This window comes from Agelaius phoeniceus, chromosome 14 (genome assembly GCF_051311805.1).
Source record: "Agelaius phoeniceus isolate bAgePho1 chromosome 14, bAgePho1.hap1, whole genome shotgun sequence".
NCBI lineage: Eukaryota > Metazoa > Chordata > Aves > Passeriformes > Icteridae > Agelaius > Agelaius phoeniceus.
In genome coordinates this window covers 1813801-1841670 of record NC_135278.1, presented here as the reverse complement: position 1 = coordinate 1841670, position 27870 = coordinate 1813801, and the positions used below count along the sequence as shown (strand labels likewise).

The 27870-nt window shown below is 54.9% G+C and overlaps 1 protein-coding gene across 7 annotated transcripts; it reads left to right on the top strand.

Annotated features, from left to right (window-relative positions):
- The first annotated feature begins 15351 nt into the window (after nt 1-15351).
- TMLHE (trimethyllysine hydroxylase, epsilon) lies at nt 15352-26751 on the top strand. 7 transcript variants are annotated; one of them, XM_054641600.2, is made up of 10 exons: nt 15352-15707; nt 15859-16113; nt 19236-19355; nt 19665-19837; nt 20442-20643; nt 21311-21590; nt 22632-22751; nt 23080-23316; nt 23974-24112; nt 24983-26751. In XM_054641600.2, exons 3-10 carry the CDS (start codon nt 19238-19240, stop codon nt 25112-25114), a joined length of 1401 nt encoding a protein of 466 aa, XP_054497575.1. In that variant the 5' UTR covers nt 15352-15707; nt 15859-16113; nt 19236-19237; the 3' UTR covers nt 25115-26751. The 7 variants fall into 7 exon arrangements, with proteins under 7 accessions (XP_054497575.1, XP_054497581.1, XP_054497578.1 ...); XM_054641603.2 differs by lacking the exon at nt 19236-19355 and adding an exon at nt 16922-17065 and having other exon boundaries at nt 15359-15707; nt 20467-20643; XM_054641601.2 differs by lacking the exon at nt 19236-19355 and having other exon boundaries at nt 15359-15707; nt 19593-19837; nt 20467-20643.
- The last annotated feature ends 1119 nt before the right edge of the window (nt 26752-27870 follow it).

The window sequence follows — 27870 nt, the reverse complement described above, 5'->3', positions numbered from 1 at the left end:
ATGCTCATGTGGAGCACCTGATTTGGTGCCTGATGCTCATGTGGAGATGATCCCAGGATCATGGAAAGGATCATGGAAAGGATCCCAGGGCTCATGACTGGTCTGGGCTCAGGGAGTCCCAGCATGAAATTGTCCCACCTGTAGAGAGCAGCTCCAGCACTTGGCCACAGTCATTTCTAAGAGGCCTCTCCTGAAAACCCTGCCTAGCCTAAAAACCAGGTCCCTAAAACCCTGTCCTGCCTGTCCCTCCCTCCCCAGGGCCCACAGAGCCACTGCAGCCACTGCTGCTGCTGCTGCCCCCTCCCTGAGGGGCTGCTCACAATTCCCTCCCTTCATTAGCACTGCCACCTCTGAGGCAGGTACAGGTATTTATAGCCAGCACCTACCCCCCACTCCCAGCTCTGTTACAGACAACACACATTTAAGTCTTTCCCAGGCTCTGCTTGACACCAGCCCAGCCTGGTGATTTAAAAATCCAACAGCCTGGAATAACCAACCTCTGCAGAAACCTGGTGCACTCAGTGAATGCATCCTCCCTGTCACAGCCTCAAATGTCTCACCTGTCCCCGGTCCCAGTCCTAAACCTTTCACCCCTCTCAGGTCCAAACAAAACATCTTATCTCTCCCTGGTCTCAGCCCCAAATCTCCCACCTTTCCCTGGCCCAAGCCCAAGCCCCAAATCTCTCATCTCTCCTTAGTCCCAGCCTCAAATCTCCCATTTCTCCTTGGTCCCAGCCTCAAATCCCCCACCTCTTCCTGGTCCCAATCCCAAATCCTCCACTTCTCCCTGCAACACAGCAGAGCACAGCCTCAGCAAAGGCTGTGGCCAGTTGGGCTCTGTTGGTCTCAGGCTGGAGCAGATTCATCAGGAGACACCTTCCCTGCTCATCCCATGTCCCCAAGCAGCAGGGATCAGATCCATGCCCTCCAGCTCAGAGGATGCCCAGGGAGCTTGGCATGCAGGACCCGGCAGAGCGGGTGGGCACAGCCTGGCACAGCATGGGCACATGCAGGAGGATGGGGCCCAGTGCCATCGGCTCATCCCGGCTCTCCGCTCGCCTTCCCCCACGCCACGGCCCTCCGGACCCCTGGCCGCCGGCCAGCCAGCCATTTCCTGGTAATCTAATAGCTGCAGCAGATGAACTGAAAATGCATTTCCTGCCACCGTGCTGTAAAATTTTTATTAATGTAAGGAGAGAAGGCAGCGCTGGCTCCCAGCGCCCGGGGCTGCGGCGGGAGGAGGTCGGGGGGGCTCAGCGGGGCCGGGGGCTGCAGGGACGGCAGTGGTGCCCCAGTGATGCTGTGGGAACGTGGGCAAACAGGGAAACTGAAGCACAGGCAAGGGAAGTGTTTTGTGTGCAGGTAAAATCGGGCAGCAGGCCCCCAGCGCCTCCTCAGGGTGACAGACCAGGTTGGCACAAGAGACACCGCAGAGCTGTGTCCTTGAACTGTGGCTCGGGAGCACTGATGCTGAAGGCTCTTGTGCCTCGTGCTTGTCCCCTCGGGGAGGATCTCGGCAGCACAAGCAGCCTGGAGGGATGGATGGAGGCAGGGAGAGAGGGGCCAGAGTGCCCTGGCAGATGGGCATCACAGCGGGAGACCTGCCACACATCCCTGCCCACATCCACATGGCAGCTCATCCACCTCCCGCCTGGCTCCATGGCCTGGGCTGACCTCCCTGGCTGGCAAAGTGACATCCCAGCTAAATGCTCCATTAAGAACAAGGAACAGCCTGGAGCAGCCAGTAAATAGTGACCACGGGCCCTGATCTGGCTTGGGAGGGAGCAGAAGTGGTTGCCAAGGAGGAGCGAGGTGCCAGAGCTGGGACACGCCTGTCCCTGTTTCTGTATCCACACACGATCCCCAGTCCTCAGGGGCTTTGTGAAGGACCCTCAGGGCCAGCAGCCAGCTCAATGCACCCTCCCCAGCCAGCCCAGCCCCCTGTCCCACCAGGGGGTGACATCCCTGTGGCCACGGGAGTGGCAGCCCCAGGCCCGGGGGCTGGAGCTGTGCTCGCAGCCTCTTCCCACCCGGAGCCTGCTGCCTGCACCAAGGCAGAGCTAAATTGGAAAAACACACACAATGACCTCTTGTGGAATGTAGTATGAATATTTGATAGCTCTAATGTAATCATATCCAATCGATACCGGCAGGAATATCTCCCCACCACTCCCTGAGCTCTCACTCTGCCCTGTCCCTTCCTCTCTCTCCCTCTCTCTGCCTCGCTCTCCCTTTCATTAATGCATTCTCCATTTTACATTATTTATTAACTTCCTTCCTTTTTTTTATTTAGAAAAAATAAATTAAATAACCGTGGTTATCTCGGACCCTCCTGCCTCAGGCTTTTGGGCCAGGCAAAAACTTTTCTGACCTTCTGTCACCTGCTCACCATTTCCTCTGCTGGCACAGAGACGCTGCCCTATGGCCAGGACACCCTGACACCTCATCCATCTCTGCTCCCCAGCATCTCTCACCTCCACCTGGGTGCCTGGAAGCCCCCAAATCCCCCAGGAATTTCCACCCATTGCATGAAGATGCCTGAAGCATGGAAGGAGCTCCCTGAGGGGCTGCCAATGCCTTGGAGGGTGAGGGTCTCCAGCCAGGGCAGAGGAGGGGATCTGCTCCTCTCTCCAGAGGGGCAGAGGATTCCCAGTTGCCTCCAGCTGGCTCTGGAGGAGAAGGGAGAGTCAGGACATGGCGATCCCATGCTCCAGGGTCTCACACATCCAGCTCATGCTTCCCAGGAAAAGCATCTTCCAAGACAGGCATCAGGGCTCTGTTAGAGATGGAGGGGTGACATCAGTATGCCCCCAGCTGCCACTGCTTCCCAAGACACCATGATCCAAAGCATCTTCACCAGGAATCATTCTAGGAGGCTGGAAAGAGGGTGAAGATCCAGTCTCAATGTTGGATGTAGCTCCTCTCCCATTGCTGGTATCCCAGACAATTTGGGGGGACAGTGGGATTTCAGCTAGGAAAAGGCTTGAGAAAATCACAGACTCCTTGGGGACACCACATCTTGACCCACTGGGGTCAGTTTGAATGAAGGAAAGGATTCTTCATGCTCAAAGCAAGGCTGAAGGTTTCCTGCTCCCCAGCTTCCAGAGCAATCCTATGCAGGAGCTGCATTTCCCATCCCTGGATCTCATCAGCCAGGGCTGCCCGGGCCACAGGGAGGGAAGAGCCACCCGTGTCTCGCAGGAAACAGGATGCAGTGCTGGTGAGGACCTGGGGATGGGGACAGCTCTCCTGACAACTCCCTCAGGACCCTTGGAGTGCCAGCACTGCCATCCTTGTGTCACCACTGCCCAGCTCCCCCCACGGCTGGGTTTTGCTGACCCAGGAAAATCGATAGCGGCTGTCTGCCGGTGGCCAGCCCGAGGGGAGGGGACGGGGGAGAGAGAGGGGCTGAGCCAGGGCGGGAGATGGAGAAGGTGCAGGGAGACCCCAGGGACATGAGGAAAGTCAGCAGAACCACGTGGTGGGAGAAGGTTTGGATGGAGGAGACCCTGAAGCATTTGTCTCCCACCCTGGGGCTCTGGAGGATTCCCCCTGAGGATGCAGCCCCCTCCTCCCGCCCCGGAGAGCCCCGGCTGCTGCCGGAGCCAATGGAATCCACAGAGACCCCGCCTAATGCGGATCACTTATTGACCCTGCGGAGCCGGGCCGGGGAGGGAGAGGAGGAAGTGTAGGGAAAGAGCTCCAATTAACAGCACCGAGGCCATATTTTATCCTCTGGAACAGGTCCCGGGCCAGCAGGCAGAGAGCCAGGGCAGGGCCTGGGGAGCACCTGGCCCAGCACAGAGCTCCGGGGCCCCCCAGAGCATCCCTGCTCACCCCCAGAAAATCCACCAGTGCCCACCAGCACTCACCAGTGCCCACCAGTGCCCACCAGAGCCCACCAGTGCCCACCAGAGCCCACCAGTGCCCACCAGTGCCCACCAGCACTCACCAGTGCCCACCAGAGCCCACCAGTGCCCACCACAGCCCACCAGTGCCCACCAGTGCCCACCAGAGCCCACCAAAGCCCACCAGAGCCCACCAGTGCCCACCAGAGCCCACCAGTGCCCACCAGAGCCCACCAGTGCCCACCAGCACTCACCAGTGCCCACCAGTGCCCACCAGTGCCCACCAGAGCCCACCAGTGCCCACCAGTGCCCACCAGAGCCCACCAGCACTCACCAGTGCCCACCAGTGCCCACCAGTGCCCACCACAGCCCACCAGTGCCCACCAGTGCCCACCACAGCCCACCAGCACTCACCAGTGCCCACCAGTGCCCACCACAGCCCACCAGTGCCCACCAGTGCCCACCAGAGCCCACCAGCACTCACCAGTGCCCACCAGTGCCCACCAGAGCCCACCAGTGCCCACCAGCACTCACCAGTGCCCACCAGAGCCCACCAGTGCCCACCAGTGCCCACCAGAGCCCACCAGCACTCACCAGTGCCCACCAGCACTCACCAGTGCCCACCAGTGCCCACCAGAGCCCACCAGTGCCCACCAGCACTCACCAGTGCCCACCAGTGCCCACCAGTGCCCACCAGTGCCCACCAGAGCCCACCAGCACTCACCAGTGCCCACCAGTGCCCACCAGAGCCCACCAGTGCCCACCAGCACTCACCAGTGCCCACCAGTGCCCACCAGAGCCCACCAGAGCCCACCAGTGCCCACCACAGCCCACCAGTGCCCACCAGAGCCCACCAGTGCCCACCAGCACTCACCAGTGCCCACCAGTGCCCACCAGAGCCCACCAGAGCCCACCAGTGCCCACCAGCACTCACCAGTGCCCACCAGTGCCCACCAGAGCCCACCAGTGCCCACCAGTGCCCACCAGAGCCCACCAGAGCCCACCAGTGCCCACCAGTGCCCACCAGAGCCCACCAGTGCCCACCAGCACTCACCAGAGCCCACCACCCTCCTCCACAAGGCTGTCAAGCACATGGGGTTGGGAGAAGGGAGCCAGAGCTGGGAGCCTGCCAGGTGGTTGCTGGGACCATGGAAAAGGACAGTGACCTCATGCAGAAGGATGGGCATGGAGACATCTTCCTCCTCAGCCACCTGCACTCCCCTCACCAGACCCAGATGCCCATGCTTGTGCTCCAGATCACTGAAGCAATTCCCTTACCCAAAGAACTGAGATGCTGAAAGAGGTGAGGGAATTTGCTGCAATCCCTGGAAAAAACTGGTCTGTAGCAGGAGATAGAAGCATTGTTGGGATGTGGGAGGAGGTTTGGGAGCCATTCACGTTTGTCTTGGCTGGGAGAAGTTGGAGTCTCCTGCACAAGGACCATCAGCTGAGAGATGGGGGGGACACCCATTCCCTCCTGTCCTCCCCTAAAGAGGGGACACCTTTGCAGCTCACTGCTGCAAAGACCGTGGAGAGTGAAAGGCTCCATTCCAATGGACAGACAGACCTATTGCCTTCCTGCTCCAGCATTTCCTACCACGCCTCCCCTCTGGTACCTCCTGCATCCTCATTTACCCTGGAAATCTCCCAGGGACTCATCTCCTGAGCCCACTCAAATGTTCCTCCCAACCCAGGGATGCTGGGGAATCAGGGGGTCCCATGTCCCCTGGAGTCACTCAATACCCCAGGGAAGATGCTCATCCCAGAGGAGCCTCAGAGGATTCCCGAGCTGATCCCATCGACCCTTGCCTTGAACCACATCCCTGTCCCCCAACAGGGAGTGGGGAACAAAAAGCTCCCAGCTCCCCCACCCACGGCACACACCCCACACCCCATAAATATTTCTCTCTTCTGGGACATCTTCCAGCTTGGAGAGAGACTTTCCAAGCTAATGGCTCATGGCAGCAGCCATGGGATAAGTTCCTGACATTGCTCAGAGCAGTGAGCACCCCCTCCTCCCCTGCCTGAGGTCTGTGACAGCCTCAGACATCACTGGGTAGGACCATCACAGGTGGAACCTGCCTGGATGGAGAAGGGGAAGTTCCATGAGAGGAGCACAGCCCAGGCTGAGCTCTGATCCATGCGGGTTCTCCCTCTCCATGGCCCCACAAGCAGGATGAACCGTGGGTCACAGCTGCACCCTGGGCCAGGAGTTTGGAGGTGGCACCAGGGCAGGCAGAGGGAATCTGAATAGCAAGGAGACATTCTCCTTGTGGGTGTCCCACCAAGCACAGTCCCCTGAGCTGGTGACAAAGGCAAGAGCAGAGGGAGCAGAGGCAGCTGGCAGAGGCGTCCCCAGGCCAAGATAATAGGAGAGAAACCGTGACGTAAGGCCAGGGGAAGTGGGGTCCTGGCCTTTCCCAGGCTCTGCCGTGCTCCACGCTCCACTTCCCTGCCAGTTTATCAGCCACTGGAGCAACCAAGGGAACATCAGCCAGGACAGAACAAACAAACATCCGAGTTTGGGCTTCCTTCCTTCCTTCGAATAACCAAAAAAAAAAAAAAAAAGCCCAAACAAAAAAAATCAGAGAGAGATGGGGAATTCAATTAAATATAAAAAGACTGAAACAAGTCAAATAAATAAGCATTTATGTTTCCATGGTGACATGATGCATTCCTGGGAGCGGGAGCTTGGCCTTGGGGAGAAGCAATGCTGGAGCAGCAAAGCCAGGGATGCCCCAAGTGGCCCCATCAAGTGCAGCCCACCACTGCACCCAAGGGACCAGCATAAGTCCCTTGGTTCGGATAGCCCTTGGATCATCAGAAGTTCTCCATGGACTCCCAGGTCCCCAGCACACAGCCATGGCTCACTAGGAACTCACAGCCAGTTTGGAGGGAAACTCTGGGTAGGAGAGGTTGTTTTTCTCTTTCTGTTTCATTCCCACAGCAAATGTATGTGAGGACCAGCCACCTGGAGCTCCAGTCCATGCAGCACCATTTGGGGTGGGTGTCGTGGTTTGACATAGCTTGGTTTTCAGTTGAAGAGAAAATGCATCAGTTATGGAAGTGATTCTCTGTGAGGACTGCTAACAGCTTCCTCCAGGCCCAGCAGAACCAATCAGCTGGCTACTTTTGAATATTGACACCTTGTTAAACCACTTAAGAAAGCTGGACAAACCTCTGTGAAATCACATTTGAAAACGAACAAACCCCGGGGAAAACGCTCTTGTTTTTGGCCTTTGAACAGGTAACTGGACACTGGCAGGGCTGGGCCCCACTCTGCTGTGCAGCCTGATGGGGCCAGGCTGGGCTGGGCCCTGCTCTGCTGCAGCGCTGGCCGGGCTGGGTTTGTTCCACAATGCAGCCATGCTGGCCCCCAGCACAGCTTGGCTGAGATTCTGCCACCGGTGAGTTCCACCTGTTATGAGTAGAAAAGTTGTCCATTTTTTTTAAAAGGTTGCAGAGTTCAAAAGCTAAACCAATTGCTGCCAAGTTGGAGTTCTAATTATTTGTTGTTAATAATTTCATGTTGTAATCCTCTATGGTTAATAGTTTTCCTTTAATTACCTGTTCTTGATGGTTGGAAATCCCCCTTTGTCGAGTATCCCCCTGCTGCTTCTTGGAAGGTGGCACCCGGGACTGTGAGGAGAAGGTGACATCGAGGCTGGCAAATGAGGGGAAATGAGGTAAACCCCTCACCAAATCTAGCAGGAAAAACCCCTAAAGCAACAAGCCACCACAGAATAAAGAGATCAAAGTGATGCCTAGACATGAGGAACAGAATCCAGTGTCCGCTAAGACCCTTTATATCTCTCACCCTAACCTAAAAGATGTCAGCTAGAAAGGGGAATTCGAATGTCAAACTGAAAAACTGGCAATCTCCTGGTGCTCTCGTGAGGACGGAAGCCTCAGCTCTGCCTGCAGACCAGTGGACACAGCTGCACTCTTCATCCTCCTCTGTGCCACTCCTGGGAGCAGCGGCAACGTGTGTGCCACCGGTCTGTTCTCCCCACCCGAGCTGATTTTTAATAAAGGCATTAAAAAGGAGAAAGATCTCCTGCTCTATTTATTTCACACCCACAGCCACTGGACAGGGAGAGGGGAAGCTGTCGACTCATGGCATGCTGCCGCTGAGTTGTGGGCAGGCCGCTGAAATCCTGGCTGCTCCTGCTGCCATTGGGAGCCTGGCTCAGGCCGCACCCTCAGCTCGGCAGGAGCCGAAATCAACAGCACAAGCAGCTCCAGTATCATCCCAGCAGAGATCACACGGCCATCCACAGCCTGGATGAGATATCAACTCTTTCAATGCAAAGATGAAACTTACAGATATCAATCCTCTCTCAAGTAAGAGGAAAAGAAATGGTGAAGACCCATAAAGAAAACAACACGGAGACACCAAGGTCAGTAAAGAAGGAGTCAAATTCCAGATGGGAGGAGAATGCCTTAGTCTTGGGCTAAAATTCTCTTGTAAGGCAATGGTGAAGATATAATTGATACATCAGACTCTTTTTTTCCTTGTAACTCATGGAATGCACTGGGGGGATGTAGTATTCTAACCATCACTGTGAGCAGAGGCACCCGTGTTGAAGCAAGAAGTTGTTGAAGTAGCTGTGATCCAATGAGAAGCTTGAACAGAGAGAAATGAGAAAGATTAAAAACCTTGCCCCAGGAATGGAAAAAGAAAACCTCTGTTTCCAGAGATAAAAGAAGAGAACTTTTGTTTCTATAGTAGAACAGCTCATCCTTAAAATTGAACCCCAGTAAGCTGAAATGACCCTTGGTGGTAGTTGTGGGAAAACTACCAAAACCATGGGAGGACTTCACAATTGCAGATTTCTGGGCAGGTGCTATTTGTGAAAATTAAAACCATGAGAGAACTGTTTCTTGTGGAAAAGTCTCGATGGTATGGCAGGAGAGACTCCTCACCCTAAGTGGACTGAAGAAAGATTATTTTAAAGGTGGTAACCTGACTGAATATACCAAATTTATCTCTTTACATTGTCAGTGGGGAAAAGAAAGGAAAGTTGGAGGGATAAGAAGTGTTCTGAATGTTTATTCTAATTTCTAATTATTTTTATTTTAATTCTGTTAATAAAGTTTTCTTAATATCTTTTTTAAAAATTTTAAAAAAGAAAAAATAAAAAGAATAAACCCTGAGTTTGAACTTTCCTGCACGTTGGTGACTCTGGGATCTACATGGCAAAATAACTGCATAAATTTAATAAAAGTTCAGAAGTTCAACTTTACCTCAGTTCTAGAGCAGACTGGGTGTCTTGGTTTGAAAAGACAGGTATCTGCTTAAGGAAGATAGGAGCCCCCCTGAAATGGAAAATGTAAACACGCTCCCTCCAAATTATTATAATTTTGAAATTAAGGGGCTCTCAGGCACAGATATGGGAATAGGAATAACAGTTCTTTATTAGGAAAACGAAAACTACAAATGCAATAGTACAAACAAAAAAAAAAAAAACAAAAACAACCCACTGCCAGAGTCAGACCATGCCCTGTCCCCTGTGTGTCAGGGGGTGGCACAGCCCCATCCCATGGGGGCTCAGCCCTCCTGCAGTGCCAGCTGTGGCTCTGCTGGAGCAGGGATCCTGCACAAGGGGGGAGTTTTCCTCTGCAGCTCCAGGGCTGCTGGAGATGGGCCTGGGCTCCCTCTGGCCATGCAGGGCAGCAGAAGCTGCTCCTCTGGCAATGCACTGGGCAAAGGCTGCTGGGCTGTCCCAAAGCTCAGATTGGATCCAGGTAGGAATGCTTGGCTCCTGCCCTGGGCAATGCAGCATCTCCCCATGGGATGCTGGAATTGGATCAGCCCTGCAGGGACACTCAGTGGCCATGGACAGCAGAGATCTCCTGGAGGGAGGAGTGGCTGTGGGAGAGATAAAGAAAACTGCCCAATGAACAGAAGATAACTCCCTCAGCTCTAACAGATGGCAAATAGAATGCACACCCCCAATAACATCTTGCAACCCAAGACATATATGGATACAGGCCCAGTGTCATGAATAGTTCACCTTAAAACAAGGTCTCTTTGCAGTATACATTGGGTCTCTCCATTTTTGCATCACCCACCAGGTGCAACTTGGTCCCTGAGTGAAGACACCCCCATGGATGGGATTGTCTTTGCTGGAGGCAGAATTAACCCAAACAGTTTTTCCCAGCATATCACTCATGTGTACCACTGGAGCCTTACTCTATTTGTTGTTCACAAGGGCTTAGACCAGGCAGGGCCTGCTCTATTTGTGGAACTTCAGATGTTCACTCACCATGTGGCCTTTGCTAAATTAATCTCCCAGTTCTTGAAAGTCCCCCCACCCAGTGCCTTCAAGGTGGTTTTAAGCAGGCCATTGCACTGTTCAACCTTCCCAGCCGCTGGTGCATGATAAGGAATATGGTACACCCACTCAATGCCATGTTCCCTAGCCCAGGTGTTGATAAGGCTATTCTTGAAATGAGTCCCATTGTCTGACTCAATCCTCTCAGGGGCACCATGCCTCCAAAGGACCTGCTTTTCAAGGCCCAGGATGGTGTTCCAGGCAGTGGCATGAGACACAGGGTAGTTTCCAACCATCCTGTGGTGGCTTCTACCATTGTGAGCATCTAGCGCTTGCCTTGGCGTGTCTGGGGCAGTGTGATGGAGTCAATCTGCCAGGCCTCCCCATACTTGTTACTTGGACCATCGCCCACCGTACCACAGGGGCTTCACCCGCTTGGCCTGCTTGATGGCAGCACACGTCTCACAGTCATGGATAACCTGAGAAATACTGTCCATGGTTAGATCCACCCCTCAGTCTTGTGCCCACTTCTAGGTGGCATCTCAACCCTGATGGCCTGAGGCATCATGGGCCCATCAAGCTAGGGATATCTCTCCCTCGTGTTTCCAATCTAGGTCTATCTTGGACACCCCTATCTTTGCAGCCTGGTCTACCTGCTCATTGTTTTGGTGCTCCTCATTACCTCTACTCTTGGGGACATGGGCATCTATGTGATGGACTTTCACAGGTAGCCTCCTTACCCTGGTAGCAATGTCTTTCCACTCATCAGCAGCCCAGATTGGTTTTTCCCCTACGCTGCCAGTTGGCCTTTTTCTACCTTTCCAGCCAGCCCCACAATGCATTGGCTACCATCCATGAATCAGTGTAGAGGTAGAGCTTTGGCCACTTCTCTCTTTCAGCAATGTCCAGGGCCAGCTAAATGCCCTTGAGTTCAGCAAGTTGACTTGGTCCACCTCCTCCTTCGTTAGCTTGAGCAACCTGTCGTGTGGGGCTCCATACAGCTGCTTTCCACTTCCAGTTCATCCCTACAATGCAACAGGAACTGTCAGTGAAAAGAGCTTAGTGTGTTTCCTCTGCTAGTAGATGGTTGTATGGTGGAGCTTCTCCAGCCTTCATCCCTTGTTCCTGCTCCTCTTCATCAGTGAGACCAAAGTTTTCACCTTCCGTCCAGTTTGCAATTATCTCCAAAATCCCAGGGCAATTTGAGTTTCCAATAGGGATGTGCTGCGTGATGAGGGCAATCCATTTGCTCCATGTGGCATCAGTGGCGTGGTGGGTGGAAGGAACCTTTCCTTTGAACATCCACCCCAGCACTGATAGTCGGGGTGCCAGGAGAGGTTGTGCTTCCATGCCAATCACCTCCAAGGCGGCTTGAACTCCTTCATAGGCAGCCAAGAATAAGAAATCTCTCTTTCTCTGTGGGAGTGTAGTTGGCCTCGGACCCTCTGTAACTTCAGTTCCAGAATCCCATTGGTTGGCCTCGAGTGTTTCCAGACACCTTCTGCCAAAGGCTCCAGGACAAGCCATGGTTCCCAGCTGCAGAGTAGAGCATGTTCTTCACCTCTGGTCCCGTCCTGACTGGGCCAAGGGCTACTGCATGAGTGATCTCCTGCTTGATCTGGACAAAGGCTTGTTGCTGTTCAGGGCCCCAGTGGAAATCGTTCTTCTTGTGGGTGACCAGGTAGAAAGGGCTAACAATTTGGCTGTACTCAGGAATGTCCATTCTCCAAAAACCTATGGTGCCTAGGAAAGCTTGTGTCTCCTTCCTGCTGGTTGGTGGAGACATTGCTGTGATCTTCATATTAAACAATAAAACCTCTTGCTGCTCTGAAGAGATGACCAAATTAGAAAGTCTCCATCTGCAGTAGGACTCCTGAAAGTGGAAGAGCAACAAGTACCAATTGCCACCTCAACAGTGCACCACTGGCTTCTGTTTCATTCTAACAGCAAAGGTAGGTCAGGACCAGCCACCTGGAGCTCCAGTCTATGCACCACCATGTTGGGTTGGGTTGGGTAGGTCAAGGTGGGTCATTCATGCTGGGTGACATTGATCTTTTGCATGGGATTGTGCTGGGTAGGTCATTCATTTTGGGTTGTATTGGGTCAATTAGGTTGAGTCATTCCTGTCAGGTTAGATTGAGGTAGGTTTTTCATGTTGGATTAAGTTGGACATTCATGTTGGGTTGGGGCATTCATGTTGGGTTGGGGCATTCATGTTGGGTCGGGGCATTCGTGTTGGGTCGGGGCATTCGTGTTGGGTTGGGTAATTCATGCTGGGTTGGGTCATTTGTGTTGGGTTGGGTCATTCGTGTTGGGTTGGGTAATTCATGCTGGGTTGGGTCATTCACACTGGGTTGGGGCATTCATCTTGGGTTGGGTCATTTGTGTTGGGTTGGGTCATTTGTGTTGGGTTGGGTCATTCATCTTGGGTTGGGTCATTTGTGTTGGGTTGGGTCATTCATCTTGGGTTGGGGCATTCGTATTGGCTTCCACTGGATTGGTTGGGTTTTGCTGGATCATTCATGTCAGGCAGGGGTGAGGTGGGTCATTCATTAAACTGTTCCAACACCCACAGCGATATTTTTCAGAGCTTTTGCCCTACAAACTATTTCCAGGAACATCTCCTTGGCTCACCCACCCTTGGTTCCTGCTGCTTTTGTGGAAATTGCACAAGATTTCCTGGAAAACATGAATTCCCTGTCCTAACCTTGTCCAGAAATATCCTCCACACGCAGAGAGAAACCTCCATGTGCCCTGCACGTCATCCAAAGCTCTGCTTGACATCAGCACCACCAAAGCCACTTCCAAGAAATCCTGGGGTGGGGAAGGGGGACGGATTTCTTGCACGACTCCATGGAACAGGCCCAGGGGAGGATGCACCTGTAGGATCCGGAGTCTTTTTCCTCTGCGCGTGGCCACGGTAGCCCCTTGGTGTGGAACCAGCTGGCAGGGCCTGGCAGGGCCTTTCCCAGGCAGAGGGCTAATTCCGTATCCCCTGCCGGATGTGGGATCTCGTCACCAGCACCCTCTGGAGAAGGGAAGAGCATTGTGTGGGCTGTTGCTTTTTTTAAAGCCGTTTGTGACCTCGGGAGCAGTGTTTGAGTGAGGAAGGAGGGGACAAGGGGGAGGGCAGAAAATTCCCAGATCCCAGCTCTCTCTCTGGGAAATCCCCAGAAAGTTCCCAGGCACTTTCTTTCCCAGCACATGTGTTCCTACGTGCTGAGGCCAAGCAGCAGGTGCATCCCAGAGTGCTGGGCTCCTGGGGGGCACATGGGCCTCCTCCAAGAGGACCCCAGCACTGCCTGTCCCTGTCCCACAGGACCCTGTGGGGCACAGGAGGGACCACAAATCCCAGTGAGCTCCAGAGACCCCCATGCTCCTCACTCGAGGAGAAACAACCCTGTGAGTTTAACCCACGGGCCACGCCAGTGCTGCTGCACTGCCCATCCCAAAGGCAGCCAGTGGGACACCACGGAAGGGGGATCCCCCATCCCCAGAGCCCCCAGAGCTCCCAGCCCAGCCCTTCAGCTCAGGCACTGCTTGATCCTGTTTGCTCGCATCCATCACTTCCATCGGGAACACGCCTGGATCCTGCAGGCACCCAGTGAGCCCCTGCTCGTCCGAGGGGCTGTGCCTCCCTCGTTCTTCGGAGGAGAAGGGCCCGGGCTTCCTGCCAGGAAGGACCGAGGGACAGGCGACGGGCACTGCCCGAGCACGAGGCTGCTAATCGCATGCGCTGCCTCCTCCCGGGAGCCGGTACCGGGACACGATCGCACCCCGGGAAGGGCCTGTGACAAATTCTCATGGAGGCCGGGATGCCTTTGCCGTGAGCTCACCCAGTGACTAACTTGTTTATCTCCCGCGGGAGCTGCACCGAGGTTTTGGGAAGCAGCAGATCCCCGACAGCTCCTCTGCCTGTTCCAGGCGTCGCCCCCACCCGTTTCCTGAAAAACACTCGGAAATCAGGAATCCGCGGTGGCACCAGCGCGTCCCCTCGCTGCCAGGACAGCGACAGCGAGAGACTCCGCTGCCCCCATACCCACGGCAGGGAAACTGGAAAGAATCAGAACACCTGGATCTTGGAAAACCAGGCATGGAAATTCCGGCACGGCTCTGGGGAGTATTTCCCAGTGCTTCGCTGGGGCGGTTTGCTTGCACAGGTACCGGGGAGGCGCCGCTGAGACCTCATCCTGCCCTATTCCCTGCCCAGGGAGGCACCAGCACGTTTAAGCACAGAGCAGGATGTCCCTAGAATGTCCCTAGGATGTCCCCTGTTCCAGGCCAGTTTAGATGGGGCTTAGAGAAACCTGGGATAGTGGAAGGTGTCTCTGCCCATGGCAGGGAGTTGGAACAGGATGAGCTTTAGGGTTTCTTCCAACCCAAACCATTCTGGAATTGTCTGTGTCTGACAGGTTCATCCTAATCCCCAGGTAACCACTCCCAGAGCTCCTGTGTCCCCACGTGTCATCTATTCTCCCCAGTGCCACCTGCCTCTCCCAGTGCCGGGTCTGGAGCTTTTTCTGATCCACCAACTCAGTCCCTGCAGGTGCTTCGTGCTGCAGAGCAAGCCGGAGCTCCAGGGACCGGAGCCACTGCCCCGAGGGTCCCGGCGGGTCCTCCCCGCGCTGCTCCGGGGCATCTTCGGGGCTGAGAACGCTCTCCAGAGAGGCGGCGGCAGGGCAGGGTCGGGCGTGCTGCGGGACCGGGGGTGGTGGAAGGGGGCCGAGGGGCGGCGGTCGCCACCGCCGGGCCAAGGCAGCCCTCCAGCGGGGACCTGCCGCCTGCCCGGCGCGCACGCCAGTGTGCCGGTTTGGATGAAAATCAGCGCTTAGTAACCCAAAAGGGGATGTGTGTATCCCCGGCACCGCATGGGCTGCAGCGGGGAAGGACGGGGACAGGGACGGGAGAAGGGAGGACAGTGACGGGGAAGGGGTAGGCAGGGACAGGGACGGGGACAGGGACGGGGACGAGGACAGGGACGGGGACAGGGACAGGGATGGGGCAAGGCAGTGGCAGGGACAGGGACGGGGACAGGGACGAGGACAGGGATGGGGCAAGGCAGTGGCAGGGACAGGGACGGGGACAGGGACAGGGACGGGGCAGCGCGGCGCCTCTCGCTGTCCAAGTGCCCGCCTGCCCGCCAGGGGGCGCCACTCCGCAGCACCGCTCCGTGCCCGAGCCCGTCACGGCCGGCGCTGTCCGGGGGCTGGTGGCACCCGCGCGTCCCCGTGGGGCGTGCGCCGCGCTCCATCCCCTTCCCCGAGCTCCGTGCCGCCTGCGGCGCTTCGTCCCGCGGCCTCCCGGACCGGAGAGGCCTCCGGAGCCGCGGCGTCTCCCGGGGCGGCGCCGTCCTGTCTCGGTCCGGTCCCGTTTGCCGGCGGCCCCGTCCCGCCGCGGCTCTATGGTTTGCGGACGCTCTGCCCCGCGTGTCTCTATGGCGGCGGCGGCCCCGCCCCGGGGCGGCCTGAGGCGGCCCCAGCCCCGCTCCTGACCCGGCCCCGCCGCCGCCTGCGGGCTCTGGGGCCCGGCAACGCCGCTCCGAGGCACCGGGGCCGCGCCAGGGCAACGGGGAGCCGCCGAGGTGGGTGGCGGTCGCTGTGCCCCCCAGCCCCCCGAGTTCGCAGCGGGGCTGGTCCTGCCCGCGGGGCTCGGGGACTGCGCTTGGGCCCCCTCGGACAGGGACCCGTTTGCAGCGTAGCTTTCTTTTTTCCTTGTTTTTTCCCTCTTTCCAGGGTCACCCATACGCCGGTTCCCTCGGGCAGCAGCGGCCGATGTGGGAAAGCTCCGAGCGGCGTTTTCGGCCTGGTGGGCGCAGGGAGGCGGAGGAGGGGCAAGGAGCGGCGGAGAGCCCGGGGCAGCGGCGCTGACCCTGCGGAATTCCCTCGGCTGAGCCCCTCCGGCTGAGCCCCTCCGCCATCCCTTCAGCATCCCGAGCCCGCCCGAACCGCGCTCCGCCATCCCGCAGCTCCGCCGTTCCAGTGTCCCAGGTAATGCCAGGCCCGGGCTCACACGGGAATTACGGTCCCAGCGAAAGGGAATGAAAGGCTGCAGCTCTCGGGCAGAGCTGTTTTCCGTCATTCCCTGGAAAAACACAACCCCACCCTGCCTGGCTCCTCTTTGCCCGGGCAGGACCCAGAGTATGGAGTGATTTAGCAATAGGAGTTTATTGGAGTAACTCCTCTGGGGGGGTTCTACCATCAGGGCTGGCTGCTTTGCTGGAAAAAAAAAAAAAAAAAAAAAAAAAAAAAAAAACAACAGAATTAGAACTTGTTTCTGTTGAGCTGCATGGCCTGGGAAGGCTTTGCTTGGGAGAAATGCAAACAGGAGGCTGGAATAAGGTTCTGGGAATGGGGCCTGCCATCAGGTGGTCAGCGTGAAACATGGGGTGAGCAGATAATTCCCTTTGCTTCCAGGAAAATGAAGTAGCTGTGAAGCTGGCAGTGCCTGGGATGTCTTTATTAGCTCCTTAATTTCATTGAAATCCCATGTGGGGAAGGGCTGGAAGAGGAATCTGGTTCCTGACAGCTGAGATCTGATGGAGTTGACTGCAGGGTGAGGGCAGGAGCTCAGCAGGGAATAGCCAGTCTGCTTTTTGTCTCTGTGGTAATTAATTGTAATTAACTGAGTCATCTCAGGCTGTTAAACTCTGCCTGTGTCCTGTCCAAGAGGTGCTGCCATCCTGGGGGATCTGGTTTGTCACCTGGCCTTGTACTCTTCGCTCCTCTGGCTCTGGCAGAGTCCTCAGGGCAGCTCAGCCTTTGCAAATTTCTTTTTCTTGGTGTTCCTTTCCTGCAGAGAACTGTCAGGTTAAAGGATCCCAGAGGATCAAAGGCCAAATTCCTTTCCCTCACTTTGGACTGTTGTGCTTCTGGCAGCTCCCTCTTCCATATGGAACAGAAACCTTGGTTCCAGCCAGGTGCTTCCAGAAGTAAAAACTGAGTGAGTGTGAGCAGTTGTTGAATGTTTGAGGTGTTTTTTTCATAGAAAACACCTTTTTTTTTTTTTTTTTCAGAGGATCTGGACAAACAGGCTGGAAGGGCTGGTGCAGGGCAGGGAGGGCAGCAGGGTCATCCCATGCCCTGGAGGGTTTGGCTAAAAGCTGGTGAAACCCCTGTTTGTGGGTTTCTCCTTTCTTAGGTGTTCCCATTGCTGAAACTATTTGGTTGCTCATTTTTTTCACCATTTCCTTTGGCCAGAATGGGGACTGTGGCTTTTTCTCAGAGAGGTTAAACCCAGTTTTGTTTCCTTGAAATGTTTCTTGTGAGACAAACTGTGATGTTAGGGTTAGGGTTAACCCTTGTGAAACCCAGCCTTCCTTTCTGCTCCTTCCACACCTTCTCCTGTCCTTTCTCTCCAAAGACTGATGGGAATTCCTCAAATCACAATAGATTTGAGGTTTCTCTTTTTCCTTCCAGCACTGTTCTCTCCTTCACCCTGTGGGTCCTGTGTCACCCACCGTGTGTATGACTGAGCATTTATGCACTGAGCATTTAATGTCTGCTCCCTCCTGCCCTTTTGCTTTGAATTCTGAGGGAAATCTTGTCTGGAATTCTCTCATTTCACTGCTGCCCATGTGTCTGGACTACATAAAGCATAAAGGTGAGGTAGCAGGAGATGCAGGAAGAGAGTTTGCTGTTCATGTAGCTCATTCAGCTGTTAGCTCTGATGAAACAACAAAAATTATAAATCCTCCCTAATCATAGAGATTTTTTGGGGGTTTAATGCCTCTTAGTTTTAGTACGTCTTGGAAAGATTGAATTTAAAGCTCTCACTGGGCTGCCTGTGGTGTTTTCTTCCAGGAAGAGCAACACAAGTTCTCCCTGATTAGGTTTAATTATCTGGGTCACTTCCCATTACCTGTGTTAATTTCCTTCTCAGTTTTGATACTGGGAGAGGAGGAGAGCCAAGAAATGTGTGTGGAAAGATCAAACTAAGGCTGGAGCTGGCCCAGGCACAGGCCATGTGCTGATGGATTTGTGGGTGAGCCTTTTCCTGGCATTTTGGGTCCTGTGTGTGTGTGCAGGCAAGATTCCTTGTTTTCTACCCCTCACTGGGATAGTGGATCCAAAAGCCAAACTGGACAGACTTTCCCTCTCTCAGATAAGCTTTGTGAGTTGTTGGTTCAGGGATTTAAATAATTTCTTTAAGATTTTAAAGCTGATAAAAATCAGGGGCAGCTCCTGGGTTTTGTAGCTGTAGGGTTTCTTCTCTTGGTTATGAGATTTGTGTGTCAGATGAGGCTCATTCCTCTTCCTATAGCAGATTTTCAAAGCTGGGCAGCAGGAAAAGGAACTGGATATCTTGGAAAAGGAGGCTGGAGCCAGGGGGTTTGGTCTCTTCTCCCAGGTAACAAGGGATAGGACAAGAGGAAACACCCTCAAGCTGTGCCAGGGGAGATTTAGATTGAATGTTGGGAAAATTTCTCATGGAAAGGACTCCAGGGCTGAAGTGTGTCAGTGTGCCTTCATCTCAAACCTTCTCTTCAGAAACATTCCCACTTTTTCTCCCTAGGGATGTCTGCATTCTTTTATCCCTGCTTAACAAGTTGCTGCTGGGAATGTGGCACCTCTGTGGATTTGGTTGTTATCAGCAGCTTTTAAGGTCTCTGCAGAGCAGAAGCAGCTTGGACAGCCAGAGCTCCAGTGCCTGGACTCTCCAGATAAGAAAATGAAGGAAAATCAGAAGTCTAGGATAAGAAATGCTTTCTGAGCCTGTGTCTTATCCAGAGAGACCACATTTCAGTGCACTTCAAAGTGCTGTTAAAATCCTGCTGGGTTTAGACCTGGCCCCCAGAAATTCATAAACATGACAGGCATTTAGACTGAGGCATCATCTCTTAAAACTTGTCAGGTTTTTGCCCTTGCTCTTTGCACTGAAGAGTTGTTGCAAATTTCCCTTGGAGAAATCGCCTTCTAACCTCTATCCTAAAATTAATCATGGTGGTTTCTCCTTCATGCCAGCTGTGTCCTTCACCAGCAGCAGAGATCTTCCTCCTCCTCCTCATTGTTTTGCCTGCTTTTTCTAGAACTGGCCTAATTACCAGATTCCTCTGTTATTGCTTCCCTAACCAAGGTCACTTTGCTTCCCCTATTGCTGCAATTCCATCCAGGAATGGTGAATTCAAACTGGGAATGCTGGAGGGGGGACAAGACCTTCAGAGATGAGGCTTTGCCACTGTTTTGCACAAGAGTGTTGAACACAGCTGTCTCTCCTGGATTGGCTTTGCCTGGTAAATCACAGAATCATGGAATGGCTTGGGTTGGAAGGGATCTTAAAGCTCATCCCATTCCACCCCCTGCCATGGGCAGGGACACCTTCCACGAGCCCAAGTGGCTCCAAGCCCCAGTGTCCAGCTTGGTCTTGGACACTTCCAGGGATCCAGGGGCAGCCATTGCTTCTCTGGGCACCCTGTGCCAGGGCCTGCCCACCCTCACAGGATCCTGGTATGTCCTTTGTGTCTCCTCAGGGCTGTTCCTGCTGGGGTTTAGGACAGAGTATCACATCCAAGTCACCTTGTTCCCTCTCTCCTGACTGGCAGGATGTGGTGCCAGAGGCTGGCGTGCCTGCTCCGGGGGCGGCGTGGGAGCTCTGGACATCACTGGCCATGGCTGCCCCGGGGCCCCAGGCCCATCCTGGCTGTCCCTGCACGCTGCCACCCCACAGCCCCAGCGTCCCCCTGCTGTGCCTGGGAGCTGCACCGAGACCATCTCGGTAGGTGTGCTGGGTGAGGGTGCTCCTGCTCTGCCCAGGGACAGCAGGGAGGGATTCCACCCTTGTCCCCTGGAATGATGTGTGTTTTCCTTCTGAAATAGCCTGCGTCACAGGGATGCACGCTGGGGGCCGTTTCATGTTCCCTGCTGGAATTCCCAAAGGCAGGATGGAGCAGCCTTGTCTTCTATGATAAGTGAGGCACTGCTAAATAAGTAATGAAATCCAGGGATTCCTGGACAAAAACTGTCTGAGCCGTGCCCTGTCAGGCACCATTTTCTGTTCCATGCTCAGGCTTTCCCTGGCACAGCCCCCCTTGGCTCTGGTGTGTGCCCACCTCTGCTGCCCAGCCTTGTTCAGGGTTGGCAGCTGAGGCCAGTGAGATCTCAGTACTCCGAGTCACTTGCAAGCAAAGGGAATTTCTCAGCATTTTACACAGTGGCTCCAAAGCAAAGGAGCCAGGCCTTTGATAAGATCCTCTGCCAGGTTTTCCTCTTGTGACAATTTACGTCAAGGGATACCACTGTATCCCCTGTAATTGGGATGATACAATGTGGGCTCTGGGCTTCAATTCTTGGCTTTGTTTGTCCTCCCTGTTGCCCCAAAGCCTCCTCTGCTCCCATCCCTGGCAGAGCTGAGGTACGGCAGCACCGTGATGCGCCTGGATTTTGTGTGGCTGCGGGATCACTGCCGCTCCGCCTCCTGCTACAACGCCAAGACCAAGCAGCGCAGCCTGGACACGGCCAGCGTGGACCTGGCCATCCAGCCCCAGGCTGTGCGGGTGGATGAGACCACGCTCTTCCTCACCTGTGAGTCCTGAACACCTGTGCCCTCCTGTGCCTGCTGATGGACAGCATTACCCCCAGATCTGGGAAGACACTGAGCCGTGAGCAGGTTTTAAACACTGCTCTCACTGTAAACACACCTCTGCATCAAAGTGGTGTGGTTCTCCTGCCCCAGCCCTTCTTGTGTGTATGCAGTGCCTGGGTTGGTCAAACTCCCCTAGCAGTGCAGGTGGTGAACAGATGGGGCATGACATGGTTGCTTTTCTTTTCCTTCCCTGTTCTCTGTGAGCAGCTGTCAGCCCTGCTCACCATGCCTGTTCTCTGTCCTTTCTCCTCACTTTCCCAGCTGCTTTCTTCCTTTTGGTGGGGCTTACTTTTATTTGAGGGCTTGACTTCAGGGCTTTGATTGTCCTTTTAGGCCTGTCAACAAAAGCCAGAACCACTGCAGATGCAACAGTTAGCTGGGAATTTGGAGAGGGTTGCAGCAGCTGCCCTGAATTTGGAGTTGTGGCAGCAGTGATAACACCTGTAGGACTTGTGGCCTTTCAGGTCATATTTCAGGTGGCAGCAGGCTGCAAAGGACCCATCCCCAGACAGGTGACAAGGGTGAGGCCTGTCCTGGGCTGACAGGTGCCACGATGCCAGGCTGGCCAGTGGGATTTTGGTGACTCTGCCCTTGTCCCTGTGCCAGGGCCGGATGGACACGTCACACGGTATGGGCTGGAGTGGCTGGCAAGGAACAGCTACGAGGGGCAGAAGCAGCAGGTCATGCACCCCCGGATCCTCTGGAATGCTGAGATCTACCAGCAAGCCCAGGTCCCCTCCATCGACTGCCAGAGCTTCCTGGAGACAGACGAGGGTCTGAAGGAATTCCTGCAGAACTTCTTGTTGTACGGGATTGCTTTTGTGGAGAATGTCACTCCCACCAAAGAAGACACGGAAATCTTGGCAAAGAGGATCAGCATAATCAGGTATCTAGGCTATCCTGGGAAGGATAAACTTGTTTTCTTTCTGTTTGGAAAGCTGCTGCTTCCTTGTCCTGTGTTTTGTGTGGCATGGCCTGGTTTGCAGACAAATGCTCTGGCTGCTCCCCTGGACCTGGGATGGAGGATCCTACTGTGGGATCCACCCTCCTTTATGGAAGAGCTGTGAATCACTCACTCATTGAGCTGCCCCTAGAGCATCCCATGACTTTTGTGACAGTGGGACTGTGCAGAGAGGAGGGACTGAAGGAAGTGGCTGGCTGGGAAGAGCAGGGCTTTGCAAGGAGAGACATTTCCTGTTATGACTTGAGGGGTCGTGAGGGCAGCCTGGCCCTGGGAGCCAGGGAGATCAAAGACCAGTTGGAGCTCTTGCTGGAGAAAAACAGTGAGAGCTGTTGGTGTTGGGTTTGTGTAAAGCACTGCCAGCATGGTATGCCAGGGGCTGGGCTCAGGGCTTTATCCAAGCTGTAGAAACAGTTTGATTTGTCTGGGCTGTTGGAAAAGGAGGGATTCCTGTTAATGAACAGTCACTTCAAATGGAAACTAGGGGCTCCAGGGAACAGCCAGCCAGCTTTTGTCTCCAGGGACCCTCTCCCTGTAGCCCCTGAGTGCTGTTTGGCCTTGCCTGGTGTCGCTTCCCTCCTGTGCATGTTGGAGGGGGGAGGTAGTGAAAACAGGATACTGGGAAGAAGAAATGGAATTATTGGGCAACCCTGTGTGGATACAAGTAAGGGCTGGCTGCACTTAGGCACCTCCTTGTGTCACTTCCATGACTGGGGATGATGGTTGGTATGGAAACATCAGTGGTTGTGGAGGGGAAGACTCATCATCACCAGTCTTTTGGGGAGGAAAGAGAGGAGGTGAACACCAGAAGAGAGATTAGAAGCACCATCCCTGACAATCTGAATTTTGTGAAGTTGTTCTGCTTTAATCACTCTGTGCATGGGACAGAGGGGAATAACTCAAATGTAGGGGAGGATATGCCTTACCCAGACACTGACCTATGATAGCTGCCCATCTCTTTTCCAGGGAGACCATTTATGGCAGGATGTGGTACTTCACCTCTGACTTCTCCCGCGGAGACACAGCCTACACCAAGCTGGCCCTGGACCGGCACACAGACACCACCTACTTCCAGGAGCCCTGTGGGTACGTGCTGCTCCAGGGACACCTTCCGCTATCCCAGGCTGCTCAAAGCCCCATCCAGCCTGTCCTTGGATGCTTCCAGGAATGGAGCAGCCATTTGGGTTTGGATTTTGAGTGACACAGCCTTCATCCTGCAGCTCCTGAAGTCCCCAGACTCGTGTCACTAGGTTTGGGATGCAGCACAGGCAGTTTGCTGCCTCCTCACCCAGCAAAACATGTGGGATTGGGTCTGGAGAAGCAGCAGGGACACCTGGCTGTGTCCTCAGGGAGCACTTTGTGCCCAGGGGATGGGCAGCCAAGGTCATTGCTCTTGGATTCTGTCTCCGTGCAGCATCCAGGTGTTCCACTGCCTGAAGCACGAGGGCACGGGCGGGCGGACACTGCTGGTGGATGGGTTCCACGCGGCCGAGCGGGTGCTGCACCAGGCCCCGGAGCACTTCGAGCTGCTGGCCAAGGTGCCCCTCAAACACGAGTACGTGGAGAACGTGGGCGGCTGCCACAACCACATGATCGGAGTGGGGCCGGTGCTCAATGTCTACCCCTGGAACAACGAGCTTTACCTCATCAGGTAATGGCCAGGAGGCCTCTGGGGAGGAGAGGGCATTGTGGTCATGGTTTTCCAGAACGTTCCATGGGCTGAAAACCAATGTATCTTTGATGAGCAGGGATGAAACCACAGGAACACCCTGTATTCCTCCCACTTTAGAGGAAGCCTCAGCACCACTGATGCAAAGATGGGTGTCAGTGTGAACTTTGATTTTTTACTCCTGGTATTCTCCCTTCAGCTCCAAGCTCTCATCTCATTCTATGTGAGATGCAGAAAAATTTAGCCCTTCTCTGTAGAAGCCTCTAGAAACTATCCTGGCACACAGGGAACAGGAGAGTGCGGAGTGATCCCTTCCAAAGGGAACTTGGGCTGGTTTTTGAAACTCCAGTTTGCCTCAGTTCTAGACATTGTCCGGCACTGCTTTGCACTTTTATTCTAAGCAGCTCTCAGTCTTGCCATGTCCTTCCATGGAAAACCAGGAAGAACAGGTGTACACTTGATAGTAAACTTCTCTTGCCCTCAGTGCTGTGTTCCCAAAGTTCTGTGCTGGCGGCACAACCTCTCTGGTCACCTCTGCAGCCTCCTTTAAATTACCCAGTAATCCCACAGGCTCCTGAGGTTCCCTTGGAAGCACCTGGAGCCACGTTGGGCAATCTCTTGTCTCTCCTCTCCCCGCAGGTACAACAACTACGACCGTGCCGTGATCAACACGGTGCCCCATGACGTGGTGCGCCGCTGGTACCACGCGCACCGCGCCCTCACCGCCGAGCTGCGCCGGCCCGACAACGAGCTCTGGGTCAAGCTGAAGCCAGGCAAGGTGGGACCTGGAGCTGCATCCTCTAGCACTGGTCCAGGGTGGGACTGGGAGCTAAATCCCGTGGGTTTGGCACAGGGAGAAGGGCAGGATGCTCCATGGGTGTGCCGGTGTCTGGGCACTGCCATATCCAGCAGTTTTCCTTGTTCTGGGTGCTCCAGTGTTAACAGTAGTGGCTTCTGCATGTTTTTCTGCTGTCCTAAAGCAGTATGAGCTCCCAGGTGAGGCAGAGATGTTTAGTTCAAGCTCTGCCTCAGAGGAAAGTTAGTCCCAGTTTCCAGCCACTGAAATGAGAATCCTCAGGAGCAGAGAGGCCAGAACACACAATGTTCATGCTTTCACTTCTTCCAGAAGAAATTACAGTTCTGAGGTTATGTTTGAGCCCTTACATGGGTAAGTGACACCACAGAGGCAGGTGGTTGGGGCTACCCCATCCCTGGAAGTGTTCAAATCCAGGTTCCATGGGGCTTGGACCAACCTGGGAGAGTGGAAGGTGTCCCTGCCCATGGCAGAGGGTGGAACAAGATGGGCTTTAAGGCTCCTTCCAACCCAAGTATTCTGGGATTCAGTGATATGTTGGCCACTGTCTATTGCTGATGAACTATTTCCTCTCCAGTAGAAAGGCAAAGAAACCCCAAAATGTGTTTCTAGGCTGGCTCCATAAAGAGCTGGTGAAAGAGCTGTGCTGGATCCTGTGGAACAGCTGGCTGTAGCCTCACTTGTGCCAATGTGGAAACAGGAGGCTCCTGCCCTCTGTGGTACACCCTTACCTGCTCTTCCAGTGTCCAGGGATCCCCAGGACCTGCCCTGCTGGAGGCTCCTGGCCCTGCCTGCTGTGGTTGCTGTCCTCCTGACCTTTTCCCTTTCCTGCAGGTTCTGTTTGTGGATAACTGGCGTGTCCTGCACGGCCGGGAGGCTTTCACCGGGTACCGGCAGCTCTGTGGGTGTTACCTGACGAGGGACGACGTGCTGAACACTGCCCGCCTGCTGGGGCTGCAGGCCTAGCCCACCCTCCAGAGAGCCAGGCAGCCCCCAGCCCCACCTCTGGGAGAGGCAGGACCCTCCCACTTCCACTGCCAGGAGAGGCAGGCAGCCCCCAGACTCACCTCTGGGAGTTGCTGGCAGCCCCCAGTCCCACTTCTGGGAGAGGCCAGCAGCCCCTCAGTGCCACCCCCAGGAGAGGCAGGAGCCCCCAGCCCCACTCCACACCAGGCCAGGTGGGCTGGTGCCTCCCCAGGTGCTCCGGGCCCTCTGTGCCGGTGCCTCACCACGACAAAGACACTGCAATACCTCAGGCACCTCCACCCTCTCCAAGCAGCTCCCAGGGCCTGCTCAGGTGAGGGGGCAGGTGGAAACCAAAGGTTGTGGTACCATTTTTTGGGACCACACTCTGCCTTTGAGCACAGGCAGCTCTTGCTGTCCATGCTCCCAGCCTGGTCCTCCCAGCCAGGGTGGCTCAGTTGTGGTTAATCCCATCACAGTAAGTGCTCCTCCAAGCAAGTGCCTTCAGGAGTCCCTGTTTGGCCTTTTTTTTCCAACTGCCAGTTTTAGAGGACTTTTAGCAGAGCAGAATGGAAATCTCTGGGATCTTGTCTCTTATCACTGATGAAGCAGCCAAGCTGCCTGAGAGACGGCCTGGAGAGATCCTGGTGTACTTCGAGCATTTCTGAGAAGGTTTAGGTTAGAGAAGGAAAAGGGAAGCACCAAGATGTGCATGTTGTGAAGCAGAGATGATGATGTTAGATGAGGGATGGAATTCCCACTTTTCCTTGACTTCCAGGACTGCCATGCTGCTGTTCCCTCTGCCTGTTGCACTGCACTTGTGTTGAGGGCAACACTCAGCAGCCCCAGGATTTGTGACAAATTTCCCACTGCGCCTCCTCTTCCGTCCTTTCTTAAGGAATTGGTGTTAGGTCATCATCATACTCTCTGGTGCATGAAACTCACTCTGGTTATATTTTTTTCCCAAAATTCTCCTCCTCTGAATGTAACTCAGAGGTGCCTTTCAGCTCCTGGGAGCTGGGATCTGGAATGCTGAAGTGCCACAGGGTAAGGAACAAAAGCAAATCCTGCTGTTAAACATTTTTCATTCTGCCATATTTTTTGGCTTGTTCCCTCTGCTCTGACCAGACCTTAAAGCAGGGCTGGGCCCCTTCACCCCTGGCTGTGCTGTGTGAGGTGCTCTGTGTCCTCAGGGCAGGGGCAGTGCAGGTGCACAGGTGCTGAACTTGCTGCTCTTGTTTAATCCAAACGCTGAATGTAGAGATCGTGGTGCCAAGACAGTCCTGAAATCTGCTCTTGCTGTGGGCTGAGCTCCCTGATGCTCCCAGTCCCGGTGTTCCTGCCCCAGTGCTTCCCATCCCCAGTGAGCCCCTGGGAGTCAGCAGGGATCAAAGGGATTTCCAAGCCCAGGCTGGGCAGGTGGTGCCAGGGGAGCTGCCCTCTGTCAGGTAAAGCTCCAATGGCAGCCTTGGATCCTGGTAGAACCAATTTTAAAACTCAGCAGGAAAATTAAGCCCCCTCCAGCCAACCCCTTTCCATAGTGGAAGAAAAATACTATAAGTTCTGAGTTGGAGTCACAATTTACTGAAGAAATCGCAATAATCACAATGATATTAATAAAAGATTGTATAAAATGAGAATGGTTTGCTCACAGAAAGGGTATTTGCCATCAGAAGTGTCACCGGGGCCCTGGGACAAAGGTGAGAGGTGGCAGTGGTGCAGCCAGGTGGCGGCAGTGGGGAGACTCCTGGAGTGATCCCAGCAAAAGAAAGAGAATCTCTCCTCTTTCACCTCCAGTTCTGGAGGGGGACAAAGCCACTCCCTTCCCCAGCCAAGGAAAGAACACAAGGTTCTGCTCGCAGTGTCTGAGCATTCCCTGCTGGAAGTCGCCCTCCTCCAGCGCGTCCTGGGCGGGCGGGACCCTCGGGCTGGGCTGAGCCAGCCCCGGCATCCCGCACCCCCTCCCGCATCCCCGCAGCCCGTGCCGCTGCACGGGCCCTTCTCTGGCCACACGATGGCACAAGATGCCAGAAATTCGTGTTTCAAAAAGCCACGAGTCCCATCCCGGGCGGGCTCGGGGCCCCCGGTGCTGCCGGTGCAGTTCGTGCCGCTGCTCTCCCTCCATCCCTCTGGAGAAGACCAGGAATTGGTGTTCAAAGCCTCTGTGGCTGTGAACGTTTTTTAGGAGCTGTGGGATGTGGTGCCCGCCGTACCGAAGGGTGGCTCAGAGGGTGGGGATGATGTGAGAGAATTGGAGATGTCGGTCTGGGGGACCTGCGGGTCCTGCAGGACCCTGGGGCTGGTCTGAAGGCAGGTGAGGCCAGCGCAGCGAAGGGAACCCGGAGAGAGGCTGGCGGGTGTTGCTGTCTCCCGGGATCCTCCGTTCCCATCTGCACATTCCAGGGCCCGGCATGGGTCCCCTTTGCCGCTGGGGCCGTCTGTCCCTCACCCCGTGCAGCCCGAGTGTGTCCCTCCCTCACACCGAGCTGGCTTCAGCTGGCTCCACTCCCATCCCTGTTTGCTGGCTTGTCCCACAGGGACCCCAATTCCTCCCTTTCCTCTTGGCTCTGCAGTTCAGCCCCTCCTCCAGCTTTTGGGGTTCCCCAGAGTCCTCAGCCCTGCAGTGAAACCAAACCCTCCCCATTCACCTGCTGGCCACATGAATTTCCCTCCAGTGTCTCCCAGAGCTTCCCATTTCCCCCCTGTGCACTGCAGAGCCCTCTGCTCACTCCCAGCTCTCAGGATTGTGCAGGTGCAGC

What these genes read in the sequence shown, in the direction of transcription:
- TMLHE (XM_054641600.2), top strand. Translation starts at nt 19,238, where the DNA reads ATGGTGAATTCAAACTGGGAATGCTGGAGGGGGGACAAGACCTTCAGA. An exon ending in AAGAGGATCAGCATAATCAG is followed by an intron (nt 21,591 to 22,631) that starts GTATCTAGGCTA and finishes TCTCTTTTCCAG; the next exon opens with GGAGACCATTTATGGCAGGA. An exon ending in AACGAGCTTTACCTCATCAG is followed by an intron (nt 23,317 to 23,973) that starts GTAATGGCCAGG and finishes CTCTCCCCGCAG; the next exon opens with GTACAACAACTACGACCGTG.